The sequence below is a fragment of the Physeter macrocephalus genome, chromosome 10 (genome assembly GCF_002837175.3).
Source record: "Physeter macrocephalus isolate SW-GA chromosome 10, ASM283717v5, whole genome shotgun sequence".
Lineage (NCBI taxonomy): Eukaryota > Metazoa > Chordata > Mammalia > Artiodactyla > Physeteridae > Physeter > Physeter macrocephalus.
The window spans coordinates 5,385,895-5,412,300 of NC_041223.1; the positions used below are offsets into that span (position 1 = coordinate 5,385,895).

The following is a 26,406-nucleotide window of genomic DNA, read 5'->3' on the forward strand; positions in this document are numbered from 1 at the left end:
GGCCTCTCCCGTTGTGGAGCACAGGCTCCGGACGCGCAGGCTCAGCGGCCATGGCTCACGGGCCCAGCCGCTCCGCGGCATGTGGGATCCTCCCAGACCGGGGCACGAACCCGTGTCCCCCGCCTCGGCAGGCGGACTCTCAACCACTGCGCCACCAGGGAAGCCCGTGGAGATATTTTTAATGAAGACTCTCCAATGGATATTTTCTGTCCTCATGTTCAATAGTTATTGTAGACCATTGAGTACTTGGCATTATATTACATTCTAGAATGTTATTGTGCATTATGGAATGAATAGGACTTTGGTATAAAAATATTTAAACTTCTTCAATAGTTCTTCTATAAATACTTGAGAAGAAATATATGTGGGTCCCAGATAAAGTCCATTAAGAACAGCAAATTAATACATTATGCTGGCCTTCCTTTACAGTCTCATCATAATTGTCTGTTTACTCATCTGACTGCTCTGTTATCTTTAATTGTATTTTTTTTTAATATGGAAGAATTAGCTATGACTCACGGGCATCACAAGCACATTTCACAGTGGAGACATTGCCAGTAGTTACATTAACAAAGCATCTGGGGCTTCCCTGGTGGCGCAGTGGTTGAGAGTCTGCCTGCCAATGCAGGGGACATGGGTTCGAGCCCTGGTCTGAGAGGATCCCACATGCCACGGAGCAGCTAGGCCCGTGAGCCACAACTACTGAGCCTGTGCGTCTGGAGCCTGTGCTCCGCAACAAGAGAGGCCGCGACAGTGAGAGGCCCGCGCACCGCCATGAAGAGTGTCCCCCGCTTGCCACAACTAGAGAAAGCCCTCGCACAGAAACAAAGACCCAACACAGCCAAAAATAAATAAATAAATTAATTAATTAAAAAAACAAAGCATCTGGCCGAGAACAGGTCTCCGAACAGGAACAGTCTGATGTTCTTAGAGAATTTTAGGTGGCTTGGACCAAGGACTGCATGCATTGGTTGTGGAATGGAGTGTTGATTTTAACAGACTGTCTTAGACTTGTTTTACTGCTGAGTCACAGTGGCTTTTTCAAGAAAAATAACGAATGTGAAGGTTTATGTTTTTTAGACATATGAAATAGCCTCAGACAGTTTTCAGTTGTTAATTTAAAATACGATATTTCCTTTGTGTCATATGCTTCATATCAAATTATAGTTTGAATGTATTGGAACCTTGTTCAAGTATTAACTAGGTTTATCCATGTTTATTTCACACATTACGAAAAAAATCAATATGAAGGAAATTTTAAAACTCAGTAAAGTCATAATATTTCTTTAGAATAAACATTATGCAGTAGTTGTCTCATTTTGTGCTATCCTCATCTGTGAAATTAGGTAATACCTGTACCATAACCTGTCAATATTAACAGTTATTTGTTGTTTGTACCATTCAACCTCTACTTTATACCCAATCACTCACTGTAGTTTTTTTTTAAATTTTTTATTACAGATTTAGGAATTGATTAATGAAATACAAAATGCTAGATCAACTTACAACTACTTTCAACCTTGCCCACCAAAATCCATCTTCTGGTTCCTCTCAAAGTTCCACTTTCACAGTGAGGTGGTTGTCACATTAATACTGATAAGATGCTCTATTTCAGGGCCACTCATCACATTTGCTGATAAATGCTAACAATAGTTCTCTGTGTACTTCCTTTACTACATATACCCAGCTCCTTGTCAACAGGGAAAGGTGTCAGAAAAATGTACCTAATATTGCTCACAACCTTATTTAGTAAATGAATTTGAGTGCTAGGCTATAGATTACTTCGACTTGTGCTTCTATTTGTAGCTACTCTCAAATACAGCTTGCCTCGCCACTCTATTAGATCTTTTAAAGGAAGTGTAGTACAAAAGGGGAAAACTGTAATAAATTAGGAGAAAAATATCCTCTCACATTAGTTAAGGTGCTTTTCTGCTTACTAATTTAACATTAGACAAATATTTTTAATAGAAAGGTGATTTTTCTTCTTTTTCTCCTACTAACATTGTAACATCAATTCTAAGAGGTGCTAGTTCACAGTGTGAGGTGGATATTTATATTAATGAAATACATGTCTAGAACTGTTCCTTTCTCCAAATTAGTTCACATTTTATTCCACACAAAGAGGATATATATATTTTTGGATTATAGGTAATAGTGTAGTATTCTTTTTGGGAGTCAATGCAATAAAAACCTAGGAATCTATATCAAAAAGATGAAATCCAAGGGTATGATCAGCCCAAACAGTTTAGAAGCCAACAGCTTGCCAAAATTAGCTAAATAAAATGTATGATTTGTTTGTTTTTTGACCCAACTTATTAATTAATATAGAGAAGATTCTAATTTTTAACATACTCTAGCATTCTTTTTATTTATTTATTTTTTTATTTATTTTTATTTTTTGAAGCTAAATTTATTTTATTTTATTTTTTATATAAACAGATAATTTTTAAAATCTATTTATTTTTGGTTTTCCAACATTTCAATTTTATTTTTAAATTTTTATTTTATATTGGAGTATAGTTGATTTACAATGTGTTAGTTTCAGGTATACAGCAAAGTGATTTAGTTATACATATACAAATATCTATTCTTTTTCAGATTCTTTTCCCATATAGGTTATTACAGAGTATTGAGTAGAGCTCCCTGTGCTATACAGTAGATCCTTGTTGATATCTATTCTACTTATAGTAGTGTGTATATGTTAATCCCAAACTCCTAATTATCCCTCCCCCCCCTTTCCCCTTTGGTAACCCTAAGTTTGTTTTCTAAGTCTGTGAGTCTGTTTCTCTTTTGTAAATAATTTTATTTGTATCATTTTTTTAGATTCCACATATAATTGATATCATATGATATTTGTCTTTCTAACATTCTTTTTAAAAAGAAACATTTAGCTTCAGTTTTGATCTCTGCTGTTTTCTTTTTTAAATTTATATACTGTGAAAAACCACCACTGTCACCATCACCTTCATCCTGTCTTGATGGAATGCACCATATTATGCCTTAGGAAAAGAAGAGATTAGAAAAGAACCAAAAAAAAGCTCAGAAATAGCCTATGAATAGAAGTTATTTCAATTCTTTAGAGTATTTGCTTTATTGAGTAAATAAAGCAGAAATAAACCTTGGACTAAATTATGCGATATAAGCTAGCTTACGATCAGGATAACACCAGTTTAACTACAATGCAATTCAAATTGGCTATTAAGTTATGCTATGTAGACAGTGGCAATATGTTACACAACTGTGAAGAGAAAAGGAAGCACCATCGACAGTCTGTGGCCCCAAACAGGCCACTTCCATATGCTCTCCAATGCCTGACAGCTTTGCAGCCCAAGTCCCAACTCCTTCTCAGCGATATCCATATGGTATCCACAGATTGAGAGGCTTGCCTTTTCTAAGACAGTCAAGTCTCACTTGGTATTCTATTGCACCGAATATTTGTGAACAGTGATTCATAACTTTATTGCAAAAATAAGATTATGGGTACTAGGTTATTCCACCTTCGAAGAGACAGTTATGGGTCCTGACAGTCTTATATTTTAATTTTGTAGAAAAATCAGTTGCATGCATTTTAATCTAATGTAAAAATGGATCAGGCTACCGTCTATGCATTAGGTAGTGGGAAGTCAGAAAATAAGAAAAAAATGTATAACTGGGCTTCTATGTGATTGTTTTGATGTGTAAACGGAAGGGAGTTGGAATTTAGAGGAAGTGTCAGATATACAATGAGCAAAAATGTAAACAAAGGATTTTTTTCCAGAATGACAATGGATTTTAGTATTCCTTGAGGTTTATTCACATGTTGAAAATTTTAGGTCTTACATATTCATTTCTTTGCTCATTGAACTTTTATTGCTTTCAGATTCTTTGAAACGCTGGGCATCCCCTGTTTCATCTGGCAAAGACAATAGGCAGTGGTCATTATTTTCATTACAGCTGAGAGATTAACCATATTCTAAATTATAAATAAAAGGATGAGAGCACAGAATACTTTTTAAAAAGGACAACCTGCTTTCTTAGTAGGCAATAAATACTATTTAGACAATAGATTATAGGAAATGTGTGTTCTTATGTTGGTAAAATATTTTTTTCATTTAAAGAAATTTCTCACTTTTTACAAAGCTTTTTTTTTTTAAACAGTCAGAACATTGATATGTTGACAAATATTTACAATTTGTGAAAGAAAAGCATAAAATCCTGGAGAAACATTCGACACAAACCAAAACGAGCTGACAGTAAACTGAAAATGCATAATAACATTAGTTAAAAAAAAAATGAGTGTGATGTTTCACAACTCAGAAATAACAAAAGCAGATATTAGCACCTTCTCTCAATGTAACTTCCTAAGTTAAGAATTTATTTTGCATTTCTTTCTCTGCATAAGAATTCAACCAGATCTGGATTTGAAATTACTTGTGACATAGCTTTTTTTGGAAAACTTAAGGGACAGCAAAAACATAACTTTTTCCTTTGGTACATTCCCCCAGTTATACACCTCTCCAAGGGTCTGAAAAAACATTGTGTTTTCCTTATATATCCCTCCTCTTTATAAATCCCTCCATCCCTCTTTTCTCTCCTCCTCTTTGGCATGTTAATAATCTCCTACTTCCTCCTTTTTTAGCTATTAATAGCCTGCCACGGTTTTTTGGCTTTAGGATCTTGCTATTACCTGGTTCAGTATCTCCTAGTTCCTAGATGTTTCATGCATTACTGCCCCAGCTTCCTAGTGTCCCACGTGTGATTGGTAGGAGTAAAGGAGAAGAAAAGAGGGTGTGGCTCACAGATGGGGTATTTCATCTCTGTCAACATTTTCACCTATACATATAAAAAAATGCACATGCAGAAAATGTTAATCCAAGGGGAAAAGATGAGAATTTTTGTATTGATACATATAATCTTAGAGAAAATTGAATACTATGGTAACACAAAGGTGGATCAGAATTTATAATAAAAACTTGAAACCCCAATAATCTATCAGTTACCTACTAAAATATATAAAGTCTTCTAGAGGATAATTATCCTGAGGCCAACCCAATGTTAACAGTCCTATCTCGCAACCTTTTACAAATACATGCAGACACAGCTATTGCCTGTGCTCCCGAGTGCCTGTGAATGAAACCACAAAAACGAAACTACCCTTTAGGGATGAGAAACTCCCCAAGCTATCACAGAATTCAAATTAGATATCACTCCAGAATTTTAGTTCGTTTAAAACTTAACCATCATTTTTGTTAGAAATCACTATTTATCATGAACACAGACATTTGTTTTTAACGATTTGCACATGCAGTCTATTTTCACCTTACAGGGACTAATTAAAACATGATCACACCTCACTCAGGTATGAGATGCCGCGAACAACTGCATCCCAGTATGACCGGCGAGCACTGCAGGAGGTGTGCACCCCGTCATTTGCAGTGACCTGCATTAACTAGGAAGAGCTCTTACACGCAGCACCTAAGGGACAGGTACCTTTTCTTCATTTTATTTTCAAAATAATTAGTCTTATGAAGCTCCAGGGCCACAGCAGTGTTGGTATACTGCCTGCGGTCCTTTCTGACAAGTTGGTGACACAAGTATGTTCGGAAGCCCAGAGTCTGCCGCGATTGCCCTACGGTTTCAGAACTCACTTTTCCTTGAGGCCCCGGAAGTGCGATGGACACTGAAGCAGTTGTCACATGAGCTAATGAACTGCAGGAGGAAAAGCGTCAGCCAAGGGCCTGAGGCAAACAAAGTTTCTTTCCTCATCAAAATAAATCTTCAGGAAAGATGCGTTTGATCCACAGTGAGGGTGTTTCCTTCATCTCAAATTGTTTATTTATCAACTGGCTTTGAGCCAGTGACAATCCTGGGTCGGCAGGAGGGCGGGGCACAGGGAGACGAGGAATGACAATTACCCACCCACTCTGGGGCTCCCAGCTGTGGCAAACAGGTATCAGAAGGCACTTATCCCCGTGGGCACCCCAAGACTTTGTGACTCCCCAGATTCTTCCTTTTGGAGATTTCACTCCACAGCCCATCAAACAGACTGCAGATGAAAAGGCGCCCATGGATGAACTCTAGCAGTCGGATTTGGGATCCTGGCCTCTTAACCACTCCTTTAGGATTCTTTATTCACAGCCCCAGACAAAAGTACTTACTGAGGCTTTTTCTCAATAATTCATGAGATTTAGGCAAAGTTGCATATTTGTATTTCATTTTTTGACATGAATTGCTTAAATTGCAGGCTGGGAGTCAATCCAAGCTTTACTTGCTAGAAGCCTCTCTAGGTTAGCTTAGCTTACTCTTTCTTATTTCAATATGAAAACCATCATTACAACTACTTCTCTTTGAACTCTGAGAATGGAGAATTCTGAAAATTTGACAGTTGGTGGCAATTTATGTAACTTGTTCTATTACTGCTGGCAGAATGTGGGAAAACATAGGAATGAAACTCTGAATCTATAATGTATATACACATATATATTTATATAGCTTTTTAACAGCAGTGGAGGACATAAATGGCAGCGCATTGGGGCTGGAGAGGGACTCCGATCCTACACCGCGTGAGGCTGCCCGTGCAGACACACTTGATTTTTATTCCTTAGTTACTAGTTACGTGTAACTGTCAGGCAGCGGGCGCTCGGAGCTCTCGCCTCCCGCTTCTCTCCTCTCCGCGCCTGTCACCGTCTCCCTCGTCCACGCCCGACTTCTGAGCTACAGACCCATCTGTCCAGCTGCCTCCGAGCCTCCTCGCAGGCCGGCTGAAATCCCCGCATCTGCTCACGATGTCCGTTCCCTCCGCCTGGATGCGTCTCCCTCAGCTGGCTAGTCCAGCTCTTCCTGTCCCCAAAGTCCAGCCTTAATCCCACCTCTGGGAAGCCTCCCAGCTACCACCAGATGCCAGGGCTTCTGGCTTGCCCTCTGCGTAGCTTCGTAGGCACATCTGCCTTCCCCAGTGAACCAGAGGCTCCTTAATTAGAAAAGAGTAGAAATAGCAACTAACAGTTGTAACATGATTTGCATCCATAGGGGCCTTTGCAGACATTTGACCCCTGTAGAGCCCCCTCGAGGTAGGTTAACATCCCATCTTACAAATGTGAAAACAGAACAGAGAGATTAACTGGTCCCAGGTTACACAGGCGGCATGATCGGGCTGAGGCTGGCACGTGGAGCCCGCAAGCTCAGGCACGGTGCCCAAGTGCGAGGCCTTGGCTTGTTCCTGTCTCCCCAAGGACCTGTAGCCGCCAGTAAATGTTTGTTGAGTTGAACTGGGGAAGGAGGTGGACAAGAAAGGGGTTAGTGAGCTGAGTGGTCGAATCCCACCCCGGTCCCGAAGGTCAAGAGGAGAGCCTCCCTACACAGATAGAGCCCCATGTGGCTCCCAATGAGGGGCTGAGGCGGGGTTCTGCTCCACTGTATCCTCTACAATTCCATTTCTTTAAGAGATTGGGACATAAATGAATGTCTGTAGACCATAGGACTAAGAAAGACCCAGTTGTGAAACTATCGATAGTCTAGATTTCCTGATTCCTTTTAAAATTTCTATGTACTACTAAGAATTAATAAAATATATGTACTCTAACGAAGTGGAAAATGAGTTTGTGAAAAACCCTTTTTGTAAATTAAAAGTTTTCACTAAGTTTATTAAAGTATTCATATTTTCTTAATGCTGCTTTAAAAGTATCTTCCCATACGTTTTTGTCTCTTTAAATTTCCGTATAATTATTTACAAATTATAAGGTAAGAAATAATAAATATCATTTATAGAAAACGCATACTCTACAAAACATACGAAAGCCTGCTTACAGGAGGGTCAGAAATGTCCAGCGAGAACCCAGAGGACAGGAAACCGCTGAGAGGCGGGGCCCACGTTTTGTTGATCCACCCCAGACCCTGGGTTCTGGGAGCTGGGAGTGGGCCAGTTTCCGGGTGTCAGGTCGCTCAGGAGAGCAGGTGGAGAAGGGCATCCCAGGGCAATGAAATATAAGAACAGGGGGACCATCCATCCCAAGTTTAGCCATGAAAGGCCTGTGTCCTGGTAAACTTCTCAGTCCTGAGCAAACTGGGATGCTTGGCCATCCTAGTAAAGAGCTATTCAAAACAAGGATCATAAAAGAATGTTAAAACCATGGAGGTTTTTAGTTGTCATTGGTTTATCCATTATTATTATCAGGTGTCCTCACTTTGAGCACTAAAAGGTTAAAATTTGACGTTGCTTAGAGAAAAGACTCTTGCTGCAGTTCTATCAATACATCTGGAATGCTGCTCATGAAATTCAATCCTTTTCCCTCTCCTACTCATGGCTGTGTGTTGTTCGGAAAGTATGCATGAACTTAGAAGTATGTGACACGTGCCCACGTTCATACCCTTGACGTTTCAAGTCCAAGGTTAATGCTATTTGCCTTAGAGTGAGGTCAAGCAAACATTATAGATTACGGGATCACACATCACGTGGACACGCGGACAGGTGCACGTGCGAGTCCTGGGGGCGTCTCATCCTGAGGAGGCGCCTCTGCCCCGAGTGTGGTTTTCCTCTGGGAGAGAAACTCCTCTCTCAGGTGGTGCCAGAGGTTCTAGGGAACTAGCAGGCCTAGGACTTTCCCCTCTCCATAGTAGAAAAAAAAATAGTTGTCTCATTTTTTTTCCATTTTTTAAAAATAAAATTATACGCAGACTCAGAACTGGAAACAGAGGCAGATGAGTAGAAGCTTCCTCTGGTTCTTAGTCTTTATCAATGCAAATTTCTTCTCTTTCTGCTCTTCCAAGCATCAACATCTCTGATAACATATTAATGTTAAAAAATGATCATTGTCATTATCTATTCTTTAATGGCCAAATGTTTTGTGTCCTTAGGCAAGTCTCTCAGAAAGATGCACATACTATAATGCCACTTAATCACATTTGAAATGTATAAATATTACTATATACAGGAATATAGTAATATAGATATATGTTACCTCTAATCCATATGTATCCCTAACTTTATATGTGTGCACAGATATGTCTATATATCTCTGTGTGTGAATATACGTATATACGTATGAACGTACATGATGAACGTACATGACAAGATGAAGAATCACACGGAACAGTGATCAGCTCGGGGTCCAAAGAGGAGATGAGTTCTGGGAGGAGTTCAGGGGACAAGAACTGCACCTCCTGCATCCTTCCGCAGTGACGTTTCAGTCTGGCCATGTTCTTTATCCCTCCGCTCCCCACACTGTATTCCCCTTCCCCGAGATGGTATTAGGTGCCAGAGCTGCCCCAGGCTTGACGGTTCAAGGTGAGGCTTTTCGGGCTACGCTGCTGCTTGGGTTTGAATCTTGGACCTGCCACTTTCTCCCTGTGTGACCATGACCTAGATCTTTAATGGCTTGATGCCTCAGTTTCCTCATCATTTCCATCACAAGGTTGTAATGAGCCATGAAGGCATGGAAACACAATACTGCTTTTCACTTAGAACGCGGCTTTGAAGCCTTTGCTCCAGTTGAAAGCCTGATGACAGCGAATTAGAATTGCTGGTTCCAACTGCCAGGACCAGACTGCAATTTAGTTGAGGGCAGGGAACATCTCATCACTCTTATTCTTTAAGCGCTCAGAACCGAATGTATTTAACATTATTGGTGTGGATTTATTTATTCCTTCAACACAGGGTTATTAAGCCCTTCTTACTGCCAGACAGCGTGGCAGATGCTGGGATTCGCTAGTGAGCAAGGCACACAATTCCTGCAGTAAAATGATTAGGAACGGGGACTCTGGTGCCAGACTGCCTAGATGTGTATCCTAGCTCCAATTCCCAATGTGTGACCTTGGGCAAGTTACTGAACATCTCTGTGCCCTACTTTCATCATTTGTAAAGTGAGGACAACAATGCTATCCACTTCATAGAGCTGTGAAGATCATGCGAGCAATCATATAAATACATGTAAAAAGAGGAAGGAAGCTCACAGCAAGTGCCTGGTGCATGCTAAGCACTGTGAAGATGGTACTCTAATTTATTTGTTTATTACCATCTAGGTATTTGATACTGTGTTTTGAATGCATGATTAACGAATGACCTAACTCTGAAGATAATATTTTCTCACTACTGAGCTATCTTGACTCACTATACTAGCAAAAAAACATTTTGCACAATCAAAACAGGTAGTGTGAATTATACTAAAAATCTGAAAATCATTTTCATGAATAAATAATTCCTCTCGTTTGGTTAAAACATGTGCTACATTGAAAGACCAGATTCAAATGGCTATTTCAATAAGGAAGGTACATTATTCGATAAAAATTTTTCCATTAATTCCAATTTCCCTCAAGATATTAGCACATATTAGCATGGAAAAGGAGAAAGTCATACAGAAAATCCATATCTAGAAACCTCTTCCTCTGCAATAATGATAAAGTCTTACATCCTTATGCTGTGTATTGTAAGTTTCAAAACGCTTTATATGACACCACAACTTTTCATTCTTTGATTTGTGCATCTCACGTGAACTGGAGAGCTATTCTTTTTAATTTCATTTGGATGTGGCTAGTTCTATGTTCCTTTGAAAGATAAGATAGCCCTTGCTCTGAACCGCTCCCTTAAAATGGAAGATAAGGAGAAAAAATTTAAAATAAGAATAGAAAATAGCCACCAGTTTCATAAGGACAGAGGTGACTGGAACTCTATTTTGATGACACACCTCTAGACAAAAGCATTTACAGATGGTACTTTTTTTCTCCTTTATAGCCAAAGGTGATTTCAAAATAGATTTGTACCGATGAAAGCACCAAAAATTTTCACATACATGAGAATTGATTAGCACTAACGGAAAAGCAGTTATAACTGTATTTGAAGGAAAAGTTTCTTACTGTGAAAAAGATTAAACGTCCACTAATTAGATATGTACTTCTTTTTTCTGGTGGAAAGGAAACTGTTGATGATTTTAGGTTCAAGTTTTTTAAAGTTTCAGTAAAATAACCACAAATTCAATTTATTTTTATCTATTTCAGTTGTCTCCCTTCCTCATCTTTCCCATTTATATTTTCTACCATTTATCCATTTGCCAAACCACATTTCTGTCTATCTATCAACCTGTCTGAATATCTGTCTGCCTATCGATATGCCTGCCTATCACCTATCTGTATCTATCTATCTATCTATCTATCATCTGTCTCTATCACTTAAAGAAATATAATAAGGTCAAAATGGCGGCAAAGGGAAGAGTAGAACAGAGGGAAGGGAGTGCAGGCCTCAGAGTTTTTGATAGTCAGGTTTTTCTTAAAATAATACTCCTCAGCTGTTGAGCTACATGTAGCACTGGTGTAATAATAGGAGTCCCTTATTATTTCTGGTTACCATAAAATTGTTTCTAAAGTGTACTTCCAGGAAATAGGGGAGAAATCTTTTGTGGACCAGAAGAAGGAAGTTTCATGGCATTGAAAAGACTGTGTAGTAAGGACACGGACAGGTGGGCAGAGGAGGGCCGTTCAATGCCTTTCTTCATTGGTCACATGTCTAAATAGATTTCGTGGTTACATCTGTAATGTAAGCACAACCAAGCTCAAGGGACAGTCTCAGAAATGTGGATAGAGTGGTGTGTGTAGTTAAAATTCTCTTTCGCAGCACTCTCTTTGGATTGAATGGCTTCAAGATTGTGTTGAGACTTAAGGGATTACACAGGAAAGCAACAATTAGCCAACACAACTTGTAGTTGATTATCGGGAAATATGAAAACAATCAAATGTCCTTCAGTCATCTGGGTGGGGGTGAGAGGACCAACGCCTCCCTGAGTACTGTCTTTCTTGTGCTTTGATTGTTACCTTTGAAACGTTGCCTCATTTTGAACGCTGTGAGGGCTGAGGGGGAGTAGAAGCAGACCCCCTCTGGAGTCGACTCCACACCCAGACAGGAGCTGGAGAGGACCAGTTTCAGGAGAGAAGGCTCCTGGTGGGGACATGGTTCAGCAGCCGGCAGACATTAATGTAGAGGAGAAACACTCGAAATATCGCCAATGCCTACAACGTGCACTGAGGACAATGAAGTGTAGGTATGGAGGGAGGAGAGAGGGATGAAGGAGGTAAAAAGAGAGGAGAGAAGCAGAGCAAAGAACAGGGAGACTCAAAGTGAGGCAGGGCGTGCTTGATTCTGAGTAGTCAGCCTAGTTCCCAGTGGCCAAGCAGGCGTGTGCATCTTAATTCCCATGACTCATTTTAGTAACTCCAGACTGCTTGGACATTGATGTCTTTACAAATAGTCTATTTGGATGGGTGAAGCAAACATGGCCTAAAAAAAACCCACCAGCCTTTCGGTATAGGTATGCCTCTATGACAACCAAACATTGTGCAAAGTCAGGCTGCCCTCCGTCCAGGCCAAAGAACAACTGGCAGCGATGAACACGTGATGGGCAGGCAGCATGTGGCTGAGAGCACCCCAAAACCAGAGAACCACCAGCCTGGAGGTGTCTGGGAGTCCCTGGGGGCCCTGCTGTGGGAAAGAAAGACTGAAATAAAGACAAAGACATGAAGGGAGGGAGGGAAGAAGAGAGGGAGAGAGGGAGAGAGAGCTAGATACTAAAAAGCCAAGTTCTGGGACACCAAAAGTAAAAACGCAGCTCACTATGGACACCAACCATGGAATCTGTCTCTACAGAAAGAAGACGAATCTGACACCTTAAGGGAAAGGGAAGCTGGAGGCAGAATCCCAACCGCAGGTGGCCTTATTTGTTGTGCAATCTGACTAGTATTAAGAAACAGTCTGCTACATATATACAATGGAGTATTATTCAGCCAGAAAAAGAAACGAAATTGAGTTATTTGTAGTGAGGTGGATGGACCTAGAGTCTGTCATACAGAGTGAAGTAAGTGAGAAAGAGAAAAACAAATACCGTATGCTAACACATATATATGGAATCTTTTAAAAAAAATGGTACTGATGAACCTAGGGGCACGACAGGAATAAAGATGCAGACGTAGAGATTGGACTTGAGGACACGGGGAGGGGGAAGGGTAAGCTGTGACGAAGTGAGAGAGTGGCATGGACATATATACACTACCAAATGTAAAACAGATAGCTAGTGGGAAGCAGCCGCATAGCACAGGGAGATCAGCTCGGTGCTTTGTGACAGAAACAGTCTGCTAATCCAAAGTGGATTTGAGAAAGTCTCTGATTTTTTCAAACATGTTTAGAATACGCACAACATTTAAAATACATTTTAATTTGAAATATTGTAGGAATGCTTTCAAAATATGATGTGCTGGTACAACTTTAAAAAATTGTCTTTGAGGAAAAGTCATCAAATTAAATAATACAAAGTAGAAAACTGAAATTCCTCAGCCCAAAGCCCATGCGTCCGCCTCTCTCGTTGGGGCTTTCCTTCTGGTTCTCAGGGACAACTTCATTTTGCACGTTTTGGGCACAATATCTAGATTCCTAACCGTTGTCTGTCTCGGAATCCCTGGGGAGAACTGCGTTGTTAATAGTTTTCCATACTTTGTATGAGAATTTAGAGCAATCCACGTTGAAAAAGGTAAAAGTATGGACTTCGACCTTGACTCCTCACATTGTCTCAAAAGTTCAAATCAGTCCTCATAAACAAATCGAGAACAAAACAGGAGCGTTTTCCTCAGGCATTTGAAAGACTGATAATCGTTTTTATCCCCTCAATCTAAGTGAAGCTTTGTGGAAATGGCTAGAGCAGCATAATATATGCTATAATTTGATATTCATAAAAATATAAAGCGGCACATTAAGACTTTGTGTAGGTTTCACCACCAACTTAAAAAATGAATATTTTTAAATTGCCCCGGAGTTACATGCCAAATGTGCTGGAAATATATTTTACTGCATTGTTATAAGTATTCATTTGAATTAAAGCCTTCAAATGTCATATCAAGCAACACTGTAAGTTTTTAAACTAGGAAAAACAAAGAGCTCCTCTTGATTATGTGAAAAAAAAGATTTTTTCTTTCTCCCAGGCTTTGGGATCAGGTTTGTGAATTATAGAATAGGAAGTAGTCTTGGGCATTTGGAAAAATGCGGATCCCAGGAATGAAGAAGTGTGTCAGATCCTTTGTGCAGCAGGAAATCTAGTGACAGCCACCTGCTGCAGAAAGTTACAGATGTTTGTGCCTGTCTACATCTTGACAAATGTTCCCAACACACCTGACCTGGGAACCAACAGGCATAACCATTTTCCTAAAAAGGTACAAACACACTAAAATAAAATACATTTTCATCAAATCTCAATATAGCTCCGTATAAGCCATACATGCTGCAGAAATCTAGCTTTATATACCGTAATAAAAAAAGTATTTGAAATGAAATAAACACCTTAATTCACGCCCATCTTGAGACATACATACCGAAGTTTAAATGTTTAAAAACAAGGCAAAAAAGACATTTTTACGGTTGATAACAAACTACAAATTTGTCTGGGGAAAATAATCATTCAATGTTTGACAAAAGAGCTGTGCTAAGAGAGAAAGAACGCAGCATTCACTGTCTAGAGAACCAGAGGGGGAAACACAGCTTGTCCCCAATCCCACATTTTCAACTATGTGTGCTATGATTACAGCTATAAACAATGGATACTGTGTCAGCACGGAGGAAAACAAACAATAGGGCTTTTTCTGAAAGTATCTGTAGGAAGAACATACAAACTAGTCAACAAGGGAACAGAAATAATCCTTGTTTTCTTTGTAAAAATAATACTTTAAGATTCACTTGCAAGAATGTTGGTATTCTTTTCCACTGTGCATTTTATTTTCCTCATTCACGATAGAATTTTTCCCAACTTGCACCTGGTTTGACCAACAGTCAGCTGGCTTCTGAGGATTCTCCCTGTGTATTCCCTGCAAGCCCCAGAGACCGTCGACAGCTGCACAACTGTGCTTTCTTTAGTTATAAAAGCAAGCTTGTGACACCCTTTGCTTGATTCAGTTAAAAACTGAATTAAATGAAACCAATTCAACAAATACTCCCTCAGTGCTTACTGCCTTGAAGGCATTGCTGGTTTAGGAGGAGATACGTAGAGAGAGGAGAGAGACATAGTCTTCAAGAAGCTTACAGTCTACTTTGGGGTATAGGACAAGCCTAACATAGGCAAGACAGAATGTATATATCATAAGGGAAACAGTGATGAAGGGTCACATTGGTTTAGAGGAAAAGAGATGGGTGGAAATGTAGTCGGAGAAGAGAAGGGGTCACCTGAGAATGGCTTCCAAGCACAGAGGGTTTTGTGGTTGGAGGTCGGAGTGGGGAGAAGGCGGCCTTCTGTCAATGGACAGAGCGAGAGCAAAGTGTGGCGTGCAGGCCACAGAGGAGTCATCAAGAGTGAATGGAGCCCAAAGTGCCCGTGTGAGAGGAGGAGATGGAATCACAGGTCTCCTGACCGGCGGACAGACTCATCAATCCTAATGCTGGGAGAAACCTTCTCAAGGACCCGAGTGCCTCCACTCCAGAGAGGAGAGGCCTCAGGCCAAAGACGGGAAGTGACTTCCCATCATGACGGCACAGAGAGCAGCCAAGGGCAGAGGGCAGGACGGAGTGGGGACGTGGCCGCCTAGGCGGGGAGACCCAGGGGTCTGAGCCAGGGCTGGGAAAGGACGTGGGGAGTGGGAGGGGCACCTGGCAGTAGGCGGGGGAGGTAGAACTAAGAGATGTGGGTGTCTGAGAAAGGGACTGTGCAGAAGACAAAGAACCCCACGCTTTTGCCGAATTCTAGGTTCCGGCTCTGACACGGATTTTGCTGAGGTTCTTAAACTGAGGGAGCAGTTTGCTCCCAGTAACTTTTATTCTTGCTAGTACTTTTGACCTTTGAAGTCCAATCAGACGAAAAGTAGAAAATAGATCATTTTACTTTCTCTAAGAAAAGAAATTCAGATTTCATAAGAAAGCACATTCTTTCAAAGTCCCTTGTGTTGCTCTGCGGGGCCTTTAGATCATTTTCAGACACGTAGTTAACCTTCGGAATTACTTCAGTGCTTTGGGCTCTTTGCTCAAGAGCCCAGGTGCCTTCCTGGGGGGTCTGTCTGAACACTTGAGTCTCCCGCAACTCTTTGCATCAACCAGATTGTTCCTTAATCTGTATTTTAGCTTTAGAAACCTTACATTGAAGCAGTTGGCTCAAGGCAGACCATTGCTGGATGGGCCCTACCTTCATGACTGTGCTCTGCAGAATAAACGTCCATGCAGAGGTTTGGGACTTCGAGTTTAGTTGAAGAATGTTTATACCTTCATTGGAAATTCCATTTATATTATATTTAGGCAAGTTTTTTGGCTCCTAATAGGTTACTAATGAGTCATTGCTGGTAAAGTTTACAGATTAAAACTTTCTGTTAGGATGGCAATGAGCTGTTTTTCTCCATTTGCTAATTGTTGAGAAGGGAAAACCAGTTTCAGGCAACCTGGACACAGTTGCGTTATGAAGCCCGGCATTAGACGCCTACCTCCTTCCGTTGTTGATTGACCCGGTCCACTTGGGGGAATCTTTCTTATTTTTGGAGTCTGTCACTTCTACTTTATATCAATGACTCTACTGCTTTTGTAGTGCTCCCGGATCGAACTTACAAAAATAAGTGACAGGCCACCTGGGAGTCTGCCCGTGAAAGCATTAACTGAGCATGTCCTGGGTGACCAGCGTGTCAGCATTTACATAAAGCAGGGACGTGAATGCAAGCCCTTGTCTGTCATGGGCGCTGGGCGCATGGTACTGGGAACGGCTGACTTTCTATTGATGCTGATGGCTTGACGGCTGCATTTAAACACACTTTCACAAGACTCATTTGTATCTTTTTCCAAAGAAACTAAAATGGAGTTAGATTGTTGAGGGGCTAGGAGGTAAAACTTCCCAGCAGAAAATGAAACGGAATGGTTGCTGTTTCATGGAAAAGGGACATGGGAGAGGCTAGAATTCTGTAAACTCAAAGTGTTGATTGAGACACTTGCTACAATATACAGGTGGCAAGGGCATACAGTCTTTAAAGGTATCGCATAATAAATGGCAGGGCATAAAACACCTAGTTCACTTCTGCTTTTCTCCAACGTATTATGTACCAAATGTCTGGGCAGCTATAGATACTTCTCTTTTATCCCACTGGTTTGTAAAGGGATTGTTAAAACACTGTGTTAAAGGCTAAATGTTCACTTACAGAATCGCGTTGCCTGAAACCAGAAGTCCTCACTACAGCTATTATGCATTTGTGAGCAAACCACGTATCAGTTCATCTCGTGCCTGCCTCCTCTTCAACAAAATTATGTTAGACATAGAACTTAGTGGTACAGATGATGCTTTCTTTGATCATACAAAGGGGCTTTATACCAGAATTATAAATCTCCACTTTAATTTGTTTTGGCAAAATGTGTTCTGCAGTGTTATTCCATTTCACTATCTTTGACATTTTTTTTTACAATTATCCTTTCATATCTTGTTAGACTAAAAGAGTATGGTCTCTACTGTTTCAAAGGAAAGTATGTTGGTTGCTTACAAGATGAATAAAAATTTAAAAGACATTTTTCAAGTTCTAGCATACATTCCTTAATTGTTCTTAGTAAATATTGACAAATTATTAGCATTTGGAAAGACCCTAAGCTTCATGCTGGCTTTACACAAAGGAATTTTTTCCCCACTACTGAAGGATACCCGGATGGACAATGACAACTGCTTTCTGGATCGCAGACACAACACAAGAGCAACATACAAACCTACGCGTGAGCTAAGCTGTAATTGCGACCACTGAGGGAATTTTGGTGCAGAATATGCAACAAAAAAGAAACAAGACAAAGCATAGGAGGGCTACTTAGACAAAATGGGGAGGCTTCACACTTTCAAGCCAGAGACGAGCTCTGAGCTCAGATAGCAGGCCAATCCCCTGGTAGGAGCCCTGTTCCCAAGGGAGGGGGCTTTCAGACCTAAGGATTCGTGCCTTGACTCTTATAAAGGAGGGGCTGGAGTCAAAAAATGCATCGACTCTCACCTCTAAGAGATTCCATTAGATGTTCCACTGTAGCTTTGGGGGGTTAAATACACATTCGTTGAGGCAGAGTTATTAGTTAATCATTTTGATCAGGCCCAGGTTGCTGGCATCAACTGTCATCAGAAGAATTTATGCAGAAGCAAATCAACTCAACATTGAGTAAACATTTGGTTAATGCCTACTACGTACAAGCCAAAGAAAATAATGACTTGGGAGAGCTTTTGCTACACGAAGAATGGGTGATTTAGGGCTGACCTCCCTGATGTTAGGGAGAAAGCCAGGACTGTGCTTGGAGACTCGATTTGCAACAGATCACATAATTCCATTTAGGAAAAGATTTTCAAATAAATGCACACAACCCAAGCTCACTGAAAAATGACAAGTGGAATTTTTTTCTTCACCAAAGCAGCACCAGCATGAGATTTTGTGTTTAGAAGGGCAGTTCCGCGGCAGGGCAAGGGAGCATTAACTAAGGAGAGGAGCCTGGAGTCTCAGCTAGGAGACCTATTTCACAGTCCAGGAGAGAGATTGGCTGGTCTGGACTCAGTGGGGAGCCAAGGGAAAGAGCATAAGAGAGTCTGACACAGGTGGAATCCCCAGGATGGAATGAATTGCCTGGGTGGTGGGTGAGGGAGCGGATGGCATACAAGGTGGCTCTGAGGTTCTAGCAGAGCTGACGAAATGATCAACTTATTAAATAAATATTGGGCATGCAATAGGAGGAATAAATATGGGAAAGAGTGAATTTAATTTTGGCCAAGCTGAGTTTAGGGTGTCTAAAATGAAGTTGAAAACATGAGTTTGGTATTCAGGAGAGAAAAGGCTTTTAGAAAAATAGACCTGGGAACCACTGACCTGGAAGTGAAATGGATGACACCGCCCAGGGGAGTGTGGAGCTGATGTCCTGAGAGCATCAGCGCCTGCGGTGGAAGTGAGGGGATGAGTCAGAGAGGCCAGGGGCAGAGAGGGAGCGGGACACTACGGCACAGGATCTAAGAGGGCAATGCCAAGATTCCCAAGAGTGATGCCCGAGAGTAAGCATCAGAGCTATCCTCCTGCGCCCACTGCGCGGGGGTGGAGGACCGGGGCTGATTAAATGCTTCCTGCCTGCGCCAACCAGGCGGGGATCAGAGGGGTGGTTAGTAAACGTTCACTGAACTGAACTGAATTCCATCAAACTAAGTTGAAGCAAGGGAATGCCATGTGTGAGTCCATGACTTGGGGCTGGGAGTGCCGAGGGGCCCATCCTGCAGCACTGGCCCAAATCGCGCACCTGCACGGGACCATCTCCACTGGCCACGAGACATGACGTGCCCAGGTGAGGGGTGCTAGAATGGACCAATGGAACCGAAAGCCCAAGTTCTTAGTGAGAGTATAAGAAGAGATTTGATTGGGGCACAAATGGGCAAAACAGACCTCTGTACCACACTAGCTCCGCGAGGAAATTCCCTCAGAATTTGAGAGGGATCTCCGAGTGGAAGCAGTGGAGTCTCGCTCTCCGACCACAGCTCTAGAGCGTGGGTAGCCTGGGCCGCTGGGCTGTGGGAGCTGAGAGAACACAGGTGGCCCAGAGGGTTGGACCAGCCGCCGGGAGCTCCATCCTGAGCACAACGGGGTAGGTCTGAAAGCTCACCAGGGAAGGGAATGCACAACAAAGCTCCCGGCTACGTGGCCCGTTTGAGGATTCCAGAAGGTCACAGGTCATGTGTGCTGAGGTGCTAGCACCTGCGAGCCGGGGCGCGGGCTGAGCTGGTGTTAACGGAATGGCCCTGTCCCCACTTAAGGATGCTTGTGAAAACTCTAGACGTCCTATGACGGCCCTAAACTATCCTAGGACTTTACTGCGAGGCTAGACTTGGGATCCACGCTTCAGAGCATCCCGTCCAGACCAAGTTGTGCGCACCGTGACCAGGGGCCTCTGACCTTTCTTTCTTAGGTTCATTTTCTATCACAATCCAGGCTTATTCTAGGCAATTGTTCCCACTTACTTTTTCAGTAGAAATCGACTGTGACACCTCCCATCTCTCCTTTATCTTCCTCCCTCCTGAGCCACGCGAGGGCCTGCGGGATGGAGAGGGGCACTCTCCCCGCCATCACTGGGGTGGGCAGCGTTTGGGCCCACTTTCTGGACCGTGCATGTTCATTTAATTACTCTTGGTTTCTGCTCCTTACGCTGCCTTTCTGGCTTTCGCCTTCCCAGCCCTTCAGGTGTCAGGCCAGAAAACAAAACAAATCTTCAGTAACCTGCTCTAATTTGCACAGCTGGCTCCGTTTCCCTGTGCCTGCCAGGTCGGAGTGTGGCCCAGTTGCTCCTGTCTTATCCTCCATACGCGGCGCACTGGTTTGTGGTGCCTGCAGCACCGTCTTTCTTCAAGGGTGGTCAGCTTTTCTCTCTCCTTGTGCCTCTAGGTGCCTTTACATAGGTTTGTGGGTTTTTTTTGGTTTTTGCTTTATATTAATGCCCTAAATCTGGCCAGCTTGTGTTTCCTTATCTTGCTGACCTCTCTTGTCCAGTGCTGGAGGAGAGCAAGGCATGTGAGACCCTGAATTTTAACTAGTTTCAGTCCGATGGATATTTTAAGGAATTCATAATTATTTTTTTCCTAAGAGCTCTTTAGGAACTCACAGCATGTGTACCACTTAGAACGGTCAGAGGCATTAAACCTGTGTGGCCAATGTGTGTGTTTGTGTGTATACGTGTATACTTACTTCTGCTTTCTATTTAGGCACCCAAAGCTCTTTGCAATTATTAATGAAATATAACATTTAAGTAGATTGTAGGATTATTTGCACACGACAATTTTGTAATAGTTTTCATTATAGTTTGATACTCAAAATTCCCCCGTATTTGTCATGGCCACAGGAAATGTATGGGAGACAGGTTTATTGAGCTGGCACTGAGGATGTATATGTAGAGACTCAGTATAACCTGCAGCATTAAAGAAACCATTTATGTACAGGACTCACTAGACACTTAAAGAGACCCAAATTGAATAAGGAACGCTGCTTTAAAATTTCCAACTACCCTATGTTCTGTTATCTGTGAGTCCTGCGTATTAGCACCAGGGTAAATTTCCTAAGAAACTGCGAGCAAGGAGCTAATTTTGCACATTGATTTTTGTCTTTTGTCTGCAGTTTAAGGCTAATTTAAAAGGATGGTGAGGAGACTCTATTTTCAACTGGCTGAAGTTCAATAAGAATATAATAAAACATTGTTACAGCAAACTCTTTCACAGTGAAATTTTGGCAAAGCCTAACCCAATTCCTTTCAATGTGCTCCAATACAGCCAAAATACTGTTCTACTGAGCAAGACACCCATTAGAGTGACAAGCTTCCTACAGTACCAGGAATTTTCCATATTTTATTTCAAACCAAATCAGCATTTCAATGCTTTGAATTAAGAATGCAAAAAGGAAATGTTTTATAATAAAGTCAATAAAAGGCACACGGTTTCATTACAACTATATTTTTATCATTAGCCTGCATTTTTCTAATTTCAGAAGCATATTTGATCACTTTAGATGTAGGAAATTACTTCATTTAATTATTCTTGCAGTGAAAGCTTTGTAATACTTTAGTAAGGCCTACTTATTAGCTTGAAAGTCCTAATGAAAAGAGTGACCATATAACATATCTCTTTGGGTACAAATCAAGAAAGGGAAGTTTTAAAGGTGTCTCTTTTTCTTTCTTTTCTTGTTTATTTTTTTAACTCTGCCCCTTCCAGCTAGGTTGACTTTTAGATCCACTGCTTCCCAGTGATAGAAGAGCTGACAGGAGGCTTTAGAGGGGACCACAGGATGGGGTTCCTAAAATCAGAAGCATGGAGGCTTCTGTATACTTCGGGCTTCACTTCTCGCTCATCTTCCTAAAAACGCTGGGCTTTGTCATAAAACTTCCCTACAGGTTGCCAGTGGCTTCCCGTTGCTTTCAGCGTAAAGTTAATTGGTCAAAAGCAACGCAGCTCTGACCTTACCTGCAGACAAGGCCAGCGCTGTTCTGGCCTGGCCTTCAATGCTCCCCACAACCCCAAAGTGCGTGCCCTTGCCACCTTCCTCTGCTTCTCCAGGTGGCTCTTCTCCCAGAGCCAGTGTCCTACTCAGTGTCCCCTGAACCACGGGACCGCGCCTTCTCACCATCTGGATCATTTTCCTGTTTTCGGATGCCTCTCATCCTCATTCATCCATTCTTCACTCATTCAGCCAATATTTATGATCATGCAATATGGACCACATTGTTTCATGGCTGCATCTTCTAAACTGTAAAGTCCCACCCATCCTTCAAGCTATGTTTCTTCCACAGGCTTCCTTGACTGCAAAGGACCGTCGGAACCTCTCTCTCCCCTGGACTCACAGCCCGTCTACCACTCTGCCTCTGCTTGGCAAAGCTGGGGCCCCTGTGTGGACTTGACTTAAAACCATCGAACGACACTGTGCTCTGCCAGTGGCTACCTCTGTGGCCTCAAACAAGTCCATTAAAGTCTACAAGTTTCAGTTTCTTTGTTGATAAAGTAGGGAAATATGTACATCACAAGACCGCTTGGATAGATAAAATGAGATAATATTGGTGGAATTTTTCTGTTTATGCAAAGAATGGTTATTTCATATCTATGTCAATGTTTAAATATGCATTTTATTAATTTTTGTTAACTAAATTCTTCTTTTCAATGAAGCCTGCTGAATGTAAAAGAGACCTGTGTGGAAGGTAGAGACCACATTAAACAGCAAGAGCCTCTTTTTGGATATATCATTGGCTCTAGTGACTGTTTCAGCAGCACGGAAATTGGTGGGGATTGTTATGGTGGAAGGCAATAAGACTCATCAACAGCCTTATTTGGATTGGCTTCATAGACAGAAGAACATTCCAAAGACCACTCTTGCATTGTGTTTTAACTGAGAACCAAGATAAAGTAAAACAAACTATTAATTTACGCAAAGCCTAAAGGGTTGAGATTTCTTCAGTGACTTATCCCTCAGCCGATTCTATGAACACGAATTTTCAGAAATAGGCGAAAGCAATAACTTTACTCATGGGTGGGAAGCAGTGGGCTCAATAACAGGAGAAAAAGTAGCAGCTACTTCACAACTTAGTCGGGGAATAAAGAGGGCCTGGAAAAGTCTATCACCTTCAGTCGAAACTACAAGAAGGATTGAGTAGGGTAAGCCCTAAGAATGTTCATAGGTAACCTGTCTGCGTTGGAATTTGACCAAGAATAGTTAAAACTCACCTAAGAGCAGTAAAGCGAAAAGGATGGGAGGTGAACAGGAGCTTTGTTTTAGATCAACAGCGAGGCAGCTCCAGCAGCGTGCTGGGGCGGTTTGGCCCTGTTTCAGGGCCGGTTCCCAGTCCGCACATACCGTGTGGCCCGCACCTCCCCAGCCTTGCCAGCCTCTGGCTCACCACTGACCAGGTGGAGCCCAGGTTACTGTGGCGCGCACGGTACTTTCCTTCAGGGATGACAAACACGTTCACAGTAACTGAGTGGCTAATGATGGGAAATAAACCAACGATGCAGGTTACTGACCAATAACGAAATGCCGCTGTCTAGTTTGACAAACCACAGAAATATGTCTGAAGCAAGGGCTGGCTGAAGATGTATGTGTGTTTCTCTGCCACCACAAGCAAAGCATCCCCAGTTCTCTTCCCCCGCACACACACGGAGCATTTCCAGGGACGTGTCCTTGGGTGGTGGCTGAGGAAGGGGCGGGGGGACAGCTGGCATGAGACACGGAGACTGGGAACAAGTTCACAGTGTTCATCTCTAGGGACTCACAGAATAATGGAGAATTGGCTCTTTCATCTCCATCCCCTGCTCAGCTTTTTCCTGCCCCTGAGCCTCTGCTGTCCCCAAGTGGCCGTCCTGATCACTGAGTCGGCCATCGAGATGCTATGTGTGTGTGTAAAAGCTTGCTGAGGCTTCCCGTTAACAAGGCTGTGCTGTGTACTCTTCATCTAACCCTGAGTTTACAAAACAGCCCGTGGTGTGGGGGCAGATGTGCAGGCGTCAGAGTCAGTCTGATTGGGTTTCAAATCCTGTGCCAACATCTGCAAGCACCGTGGCAGCAGGGCCTCTCAGCCCAGGATCCCTGAGCCCCACATCATTCAGCCCGTCAGCCCAGCATCTCTCGAGCCAGTATGCCTAAGCCCAGCATCTCAGCCCCGGCATCTCAGCCCCGGATGCTCCCACACAGGTAGCCACACAGGTGACTAAGTGATTTAACGCTGCTTCGACTTTGGGGGAAGGTTGCAAAGCCAAGTGGTCAGAGATACAGATCGTGAGTCAGACGTATCTGGACCACACCCTGGATCTGTCATTTACAACCTGAGTGCCCCTTGTTAAATGTTGTAACTGCTTGAGTGCAAACTTTCTATATAAAATGCGAATTAAAATACCAATCCAGCAAAACACACGCAGCATTTGGCATGGGATAATGGAGCTGAGTGGTCACTCTGTGAGAGGCAGCAATTGTTAATAATTTGTGGATAATCTTTGAGAAAAGAAATGTAAAGTCTGATTTTCTGCACTATTCCAACCTAAGAAACAGAGCTCTCCATGTATTTGAACAACCAAGTAAGCTGCTCATGAAAGTATAAGTATAAACTGCTTGATAGTGACCATGCAAAAAACCTCTCATAAACTCAATGACACTCTTTAGCAGCACGTTCGTGATCTATTTAAGATAAGCTATGTAACACCTGATGCAAATTCATTATTAAGTACAGGAGTGTAAAAGTAAATAATGTCATCGTGGCTAGTAATAGTTAGTAGAAAATCTTGTGAAAGCTTCATGATATTTGAATGAGTATACTTGTTGATAAACCCAAGATTTACTCTCCCCAAATGGAAAGAAGCATTTATCTTCACAAGCTTCTCCTTTCTCAGACAGTACCAGTCAGGTGAGTGACTCGCTGAAAGCTTTCCCCTGGGGAAGCCCATATGCCCGGGGAATGGGCAGCAAAACTTAATCTTGACCAGAACCCTTAATTCCTTAATCAGAGACACAGGTTGGGTGGACGAACAGATGAAGAATAAGGGAAAACAGAACAAAGCCCCAAATCATGTATGGCTTGGAAAGCAATACAATACTTGGAGCTGATAACTGGATAACACAGGTGATATCAAAGTCTGTTTCCTCTTTCGAGAGACCTCCTGAAGTTAGCACAGCCACTGGATGGCTTGGATGGGGCACTTGGGCTCACCGAGCGTGTGTCCAGGGCTCGCAGGAATTTCAGGGTGGCAGCACTCCACCCCGCTCCAGGCTGGCCGGCCCTGTCTGACACGTTCACCTGTCCGGGCTTCAGGGATTTCCTTTGTAAATGGACAGGCAGAATCGGATGGTATGTCAGGGCTCACACTTTGGATACTGCTAAGACCATTGTAAAGAGCTGTCAGATACGGTCCCTGCCCTCAGGGAGCTTACGGTCTAGAAGGGAGCTAGCCGTAAACTGGTGGCACGCCAGGATAGCTGCCATGTAAGGTTCTGTTTGTTTGTTAGAAACACTGAACGAGCGGGTTGAGCCCAGGTCGCCTGGGGATTCTACGCCTCGTCCCTTTAGGAGTGGCCCAGCGAGGGGTCCGTGTTACAGGAGGCAAAGACAGAGCTCTTCCTGCACCTGCTTCTCTCCTTTGTCTCAGTTCCCTGGCAGGGGACCCTGTGGATTCACCTCTCCTCCTGCGCCTCCGTGAAGATTAACAGGATATCAATGCAAACCAAGCTGCAAAGCTTTTCACTATAGAACATGTTTCCATTTCTAAGAAAGAAACCCACAGTTTAAAACTTAAGCTATTTCATTAAGTCCCCAGTGGTAAGCCTCTGTGACTTATTTCATCAACCTGAAAATTCAACACATAGCAAATGAAAAGTAAAAACTTTATTTCTATAAGAACAGAAAAAATTCGGCCTCTTTAAAGGCAGAACTCTATCAACCCAAACAGGAATCGTCACATGTAGTTTTATCAAAATTTGCCTGTATCACACGAATGCTTTATCTTTGAATGGCAATTTGAAACACACCAGAGACACTGAGTTCCACGAAACCATCAGTGATTACAGAATGCTGAAAATACTGTGGCTACTTCTTCCTTTTCTCCATGTAGGGTGTCTGTGGGGCGGGTGTAGGGAAGGTGAGAAGCAGGGCATCCACCCCAGGGAGCCTGGAGACACAGCCCTTTCTACCAAGGCACAGACTTTTGTTAATATGTCTAGCAGTAAAGATTAGGTTTGCCTGCATATGACAGAAAACGTTATATAGTACTGGCTTAGGTAAGGCAGACATTTATTCTTTCTCACGTCAGTAAAAGTCTGGAAGGAGGCAATTGGACTATTATGAAGTCTTAAGAGCTCCACAAAGTCATCGGAGAACTGGACTTCCCCTACTTTTGTACTTAACTTTCTTGCCTGTGTCTTCCGTCTCATGGTTGCTTCAGAGCCAAAGGTGGTTGCTGGAGCCCTAGCGTTCTCTTCGGAGTTCCAGGC

The 26,406-nt window shown here is 42.4% G+C and overlaps 1 protein-coding gene across 3 annotated transcripts in view; it reads right to left on the reverse strand.

Annotated features, from left to right (window-relative positions):
* PACRG (parkin coregulated) overlaps positions 1–26,406 on the reverse strand; it is a 527,628-nt gene that overhangs the window by 106,437 nt on the left and 394,785 nt on the right. The window contains exon 6 of one of the 3 annotated variants that reach the window (XM_055087409.1): positions 4,704–4,812. The exons of the other annotated variants lie outside the window; for them this stretch is intronic. Coding sequence (XP_054943384.1) covers positions 4,775–4,812 — 38 coding nt within the window. The 3' untranslated portion in view covers positions 4,704–4,774. Of the gene's footprint in view, positions 1–4,703; positions 4,813–26,406 lie in introns of those variants that run through there. 3 annotated transcript variants of the gene reach the window in all.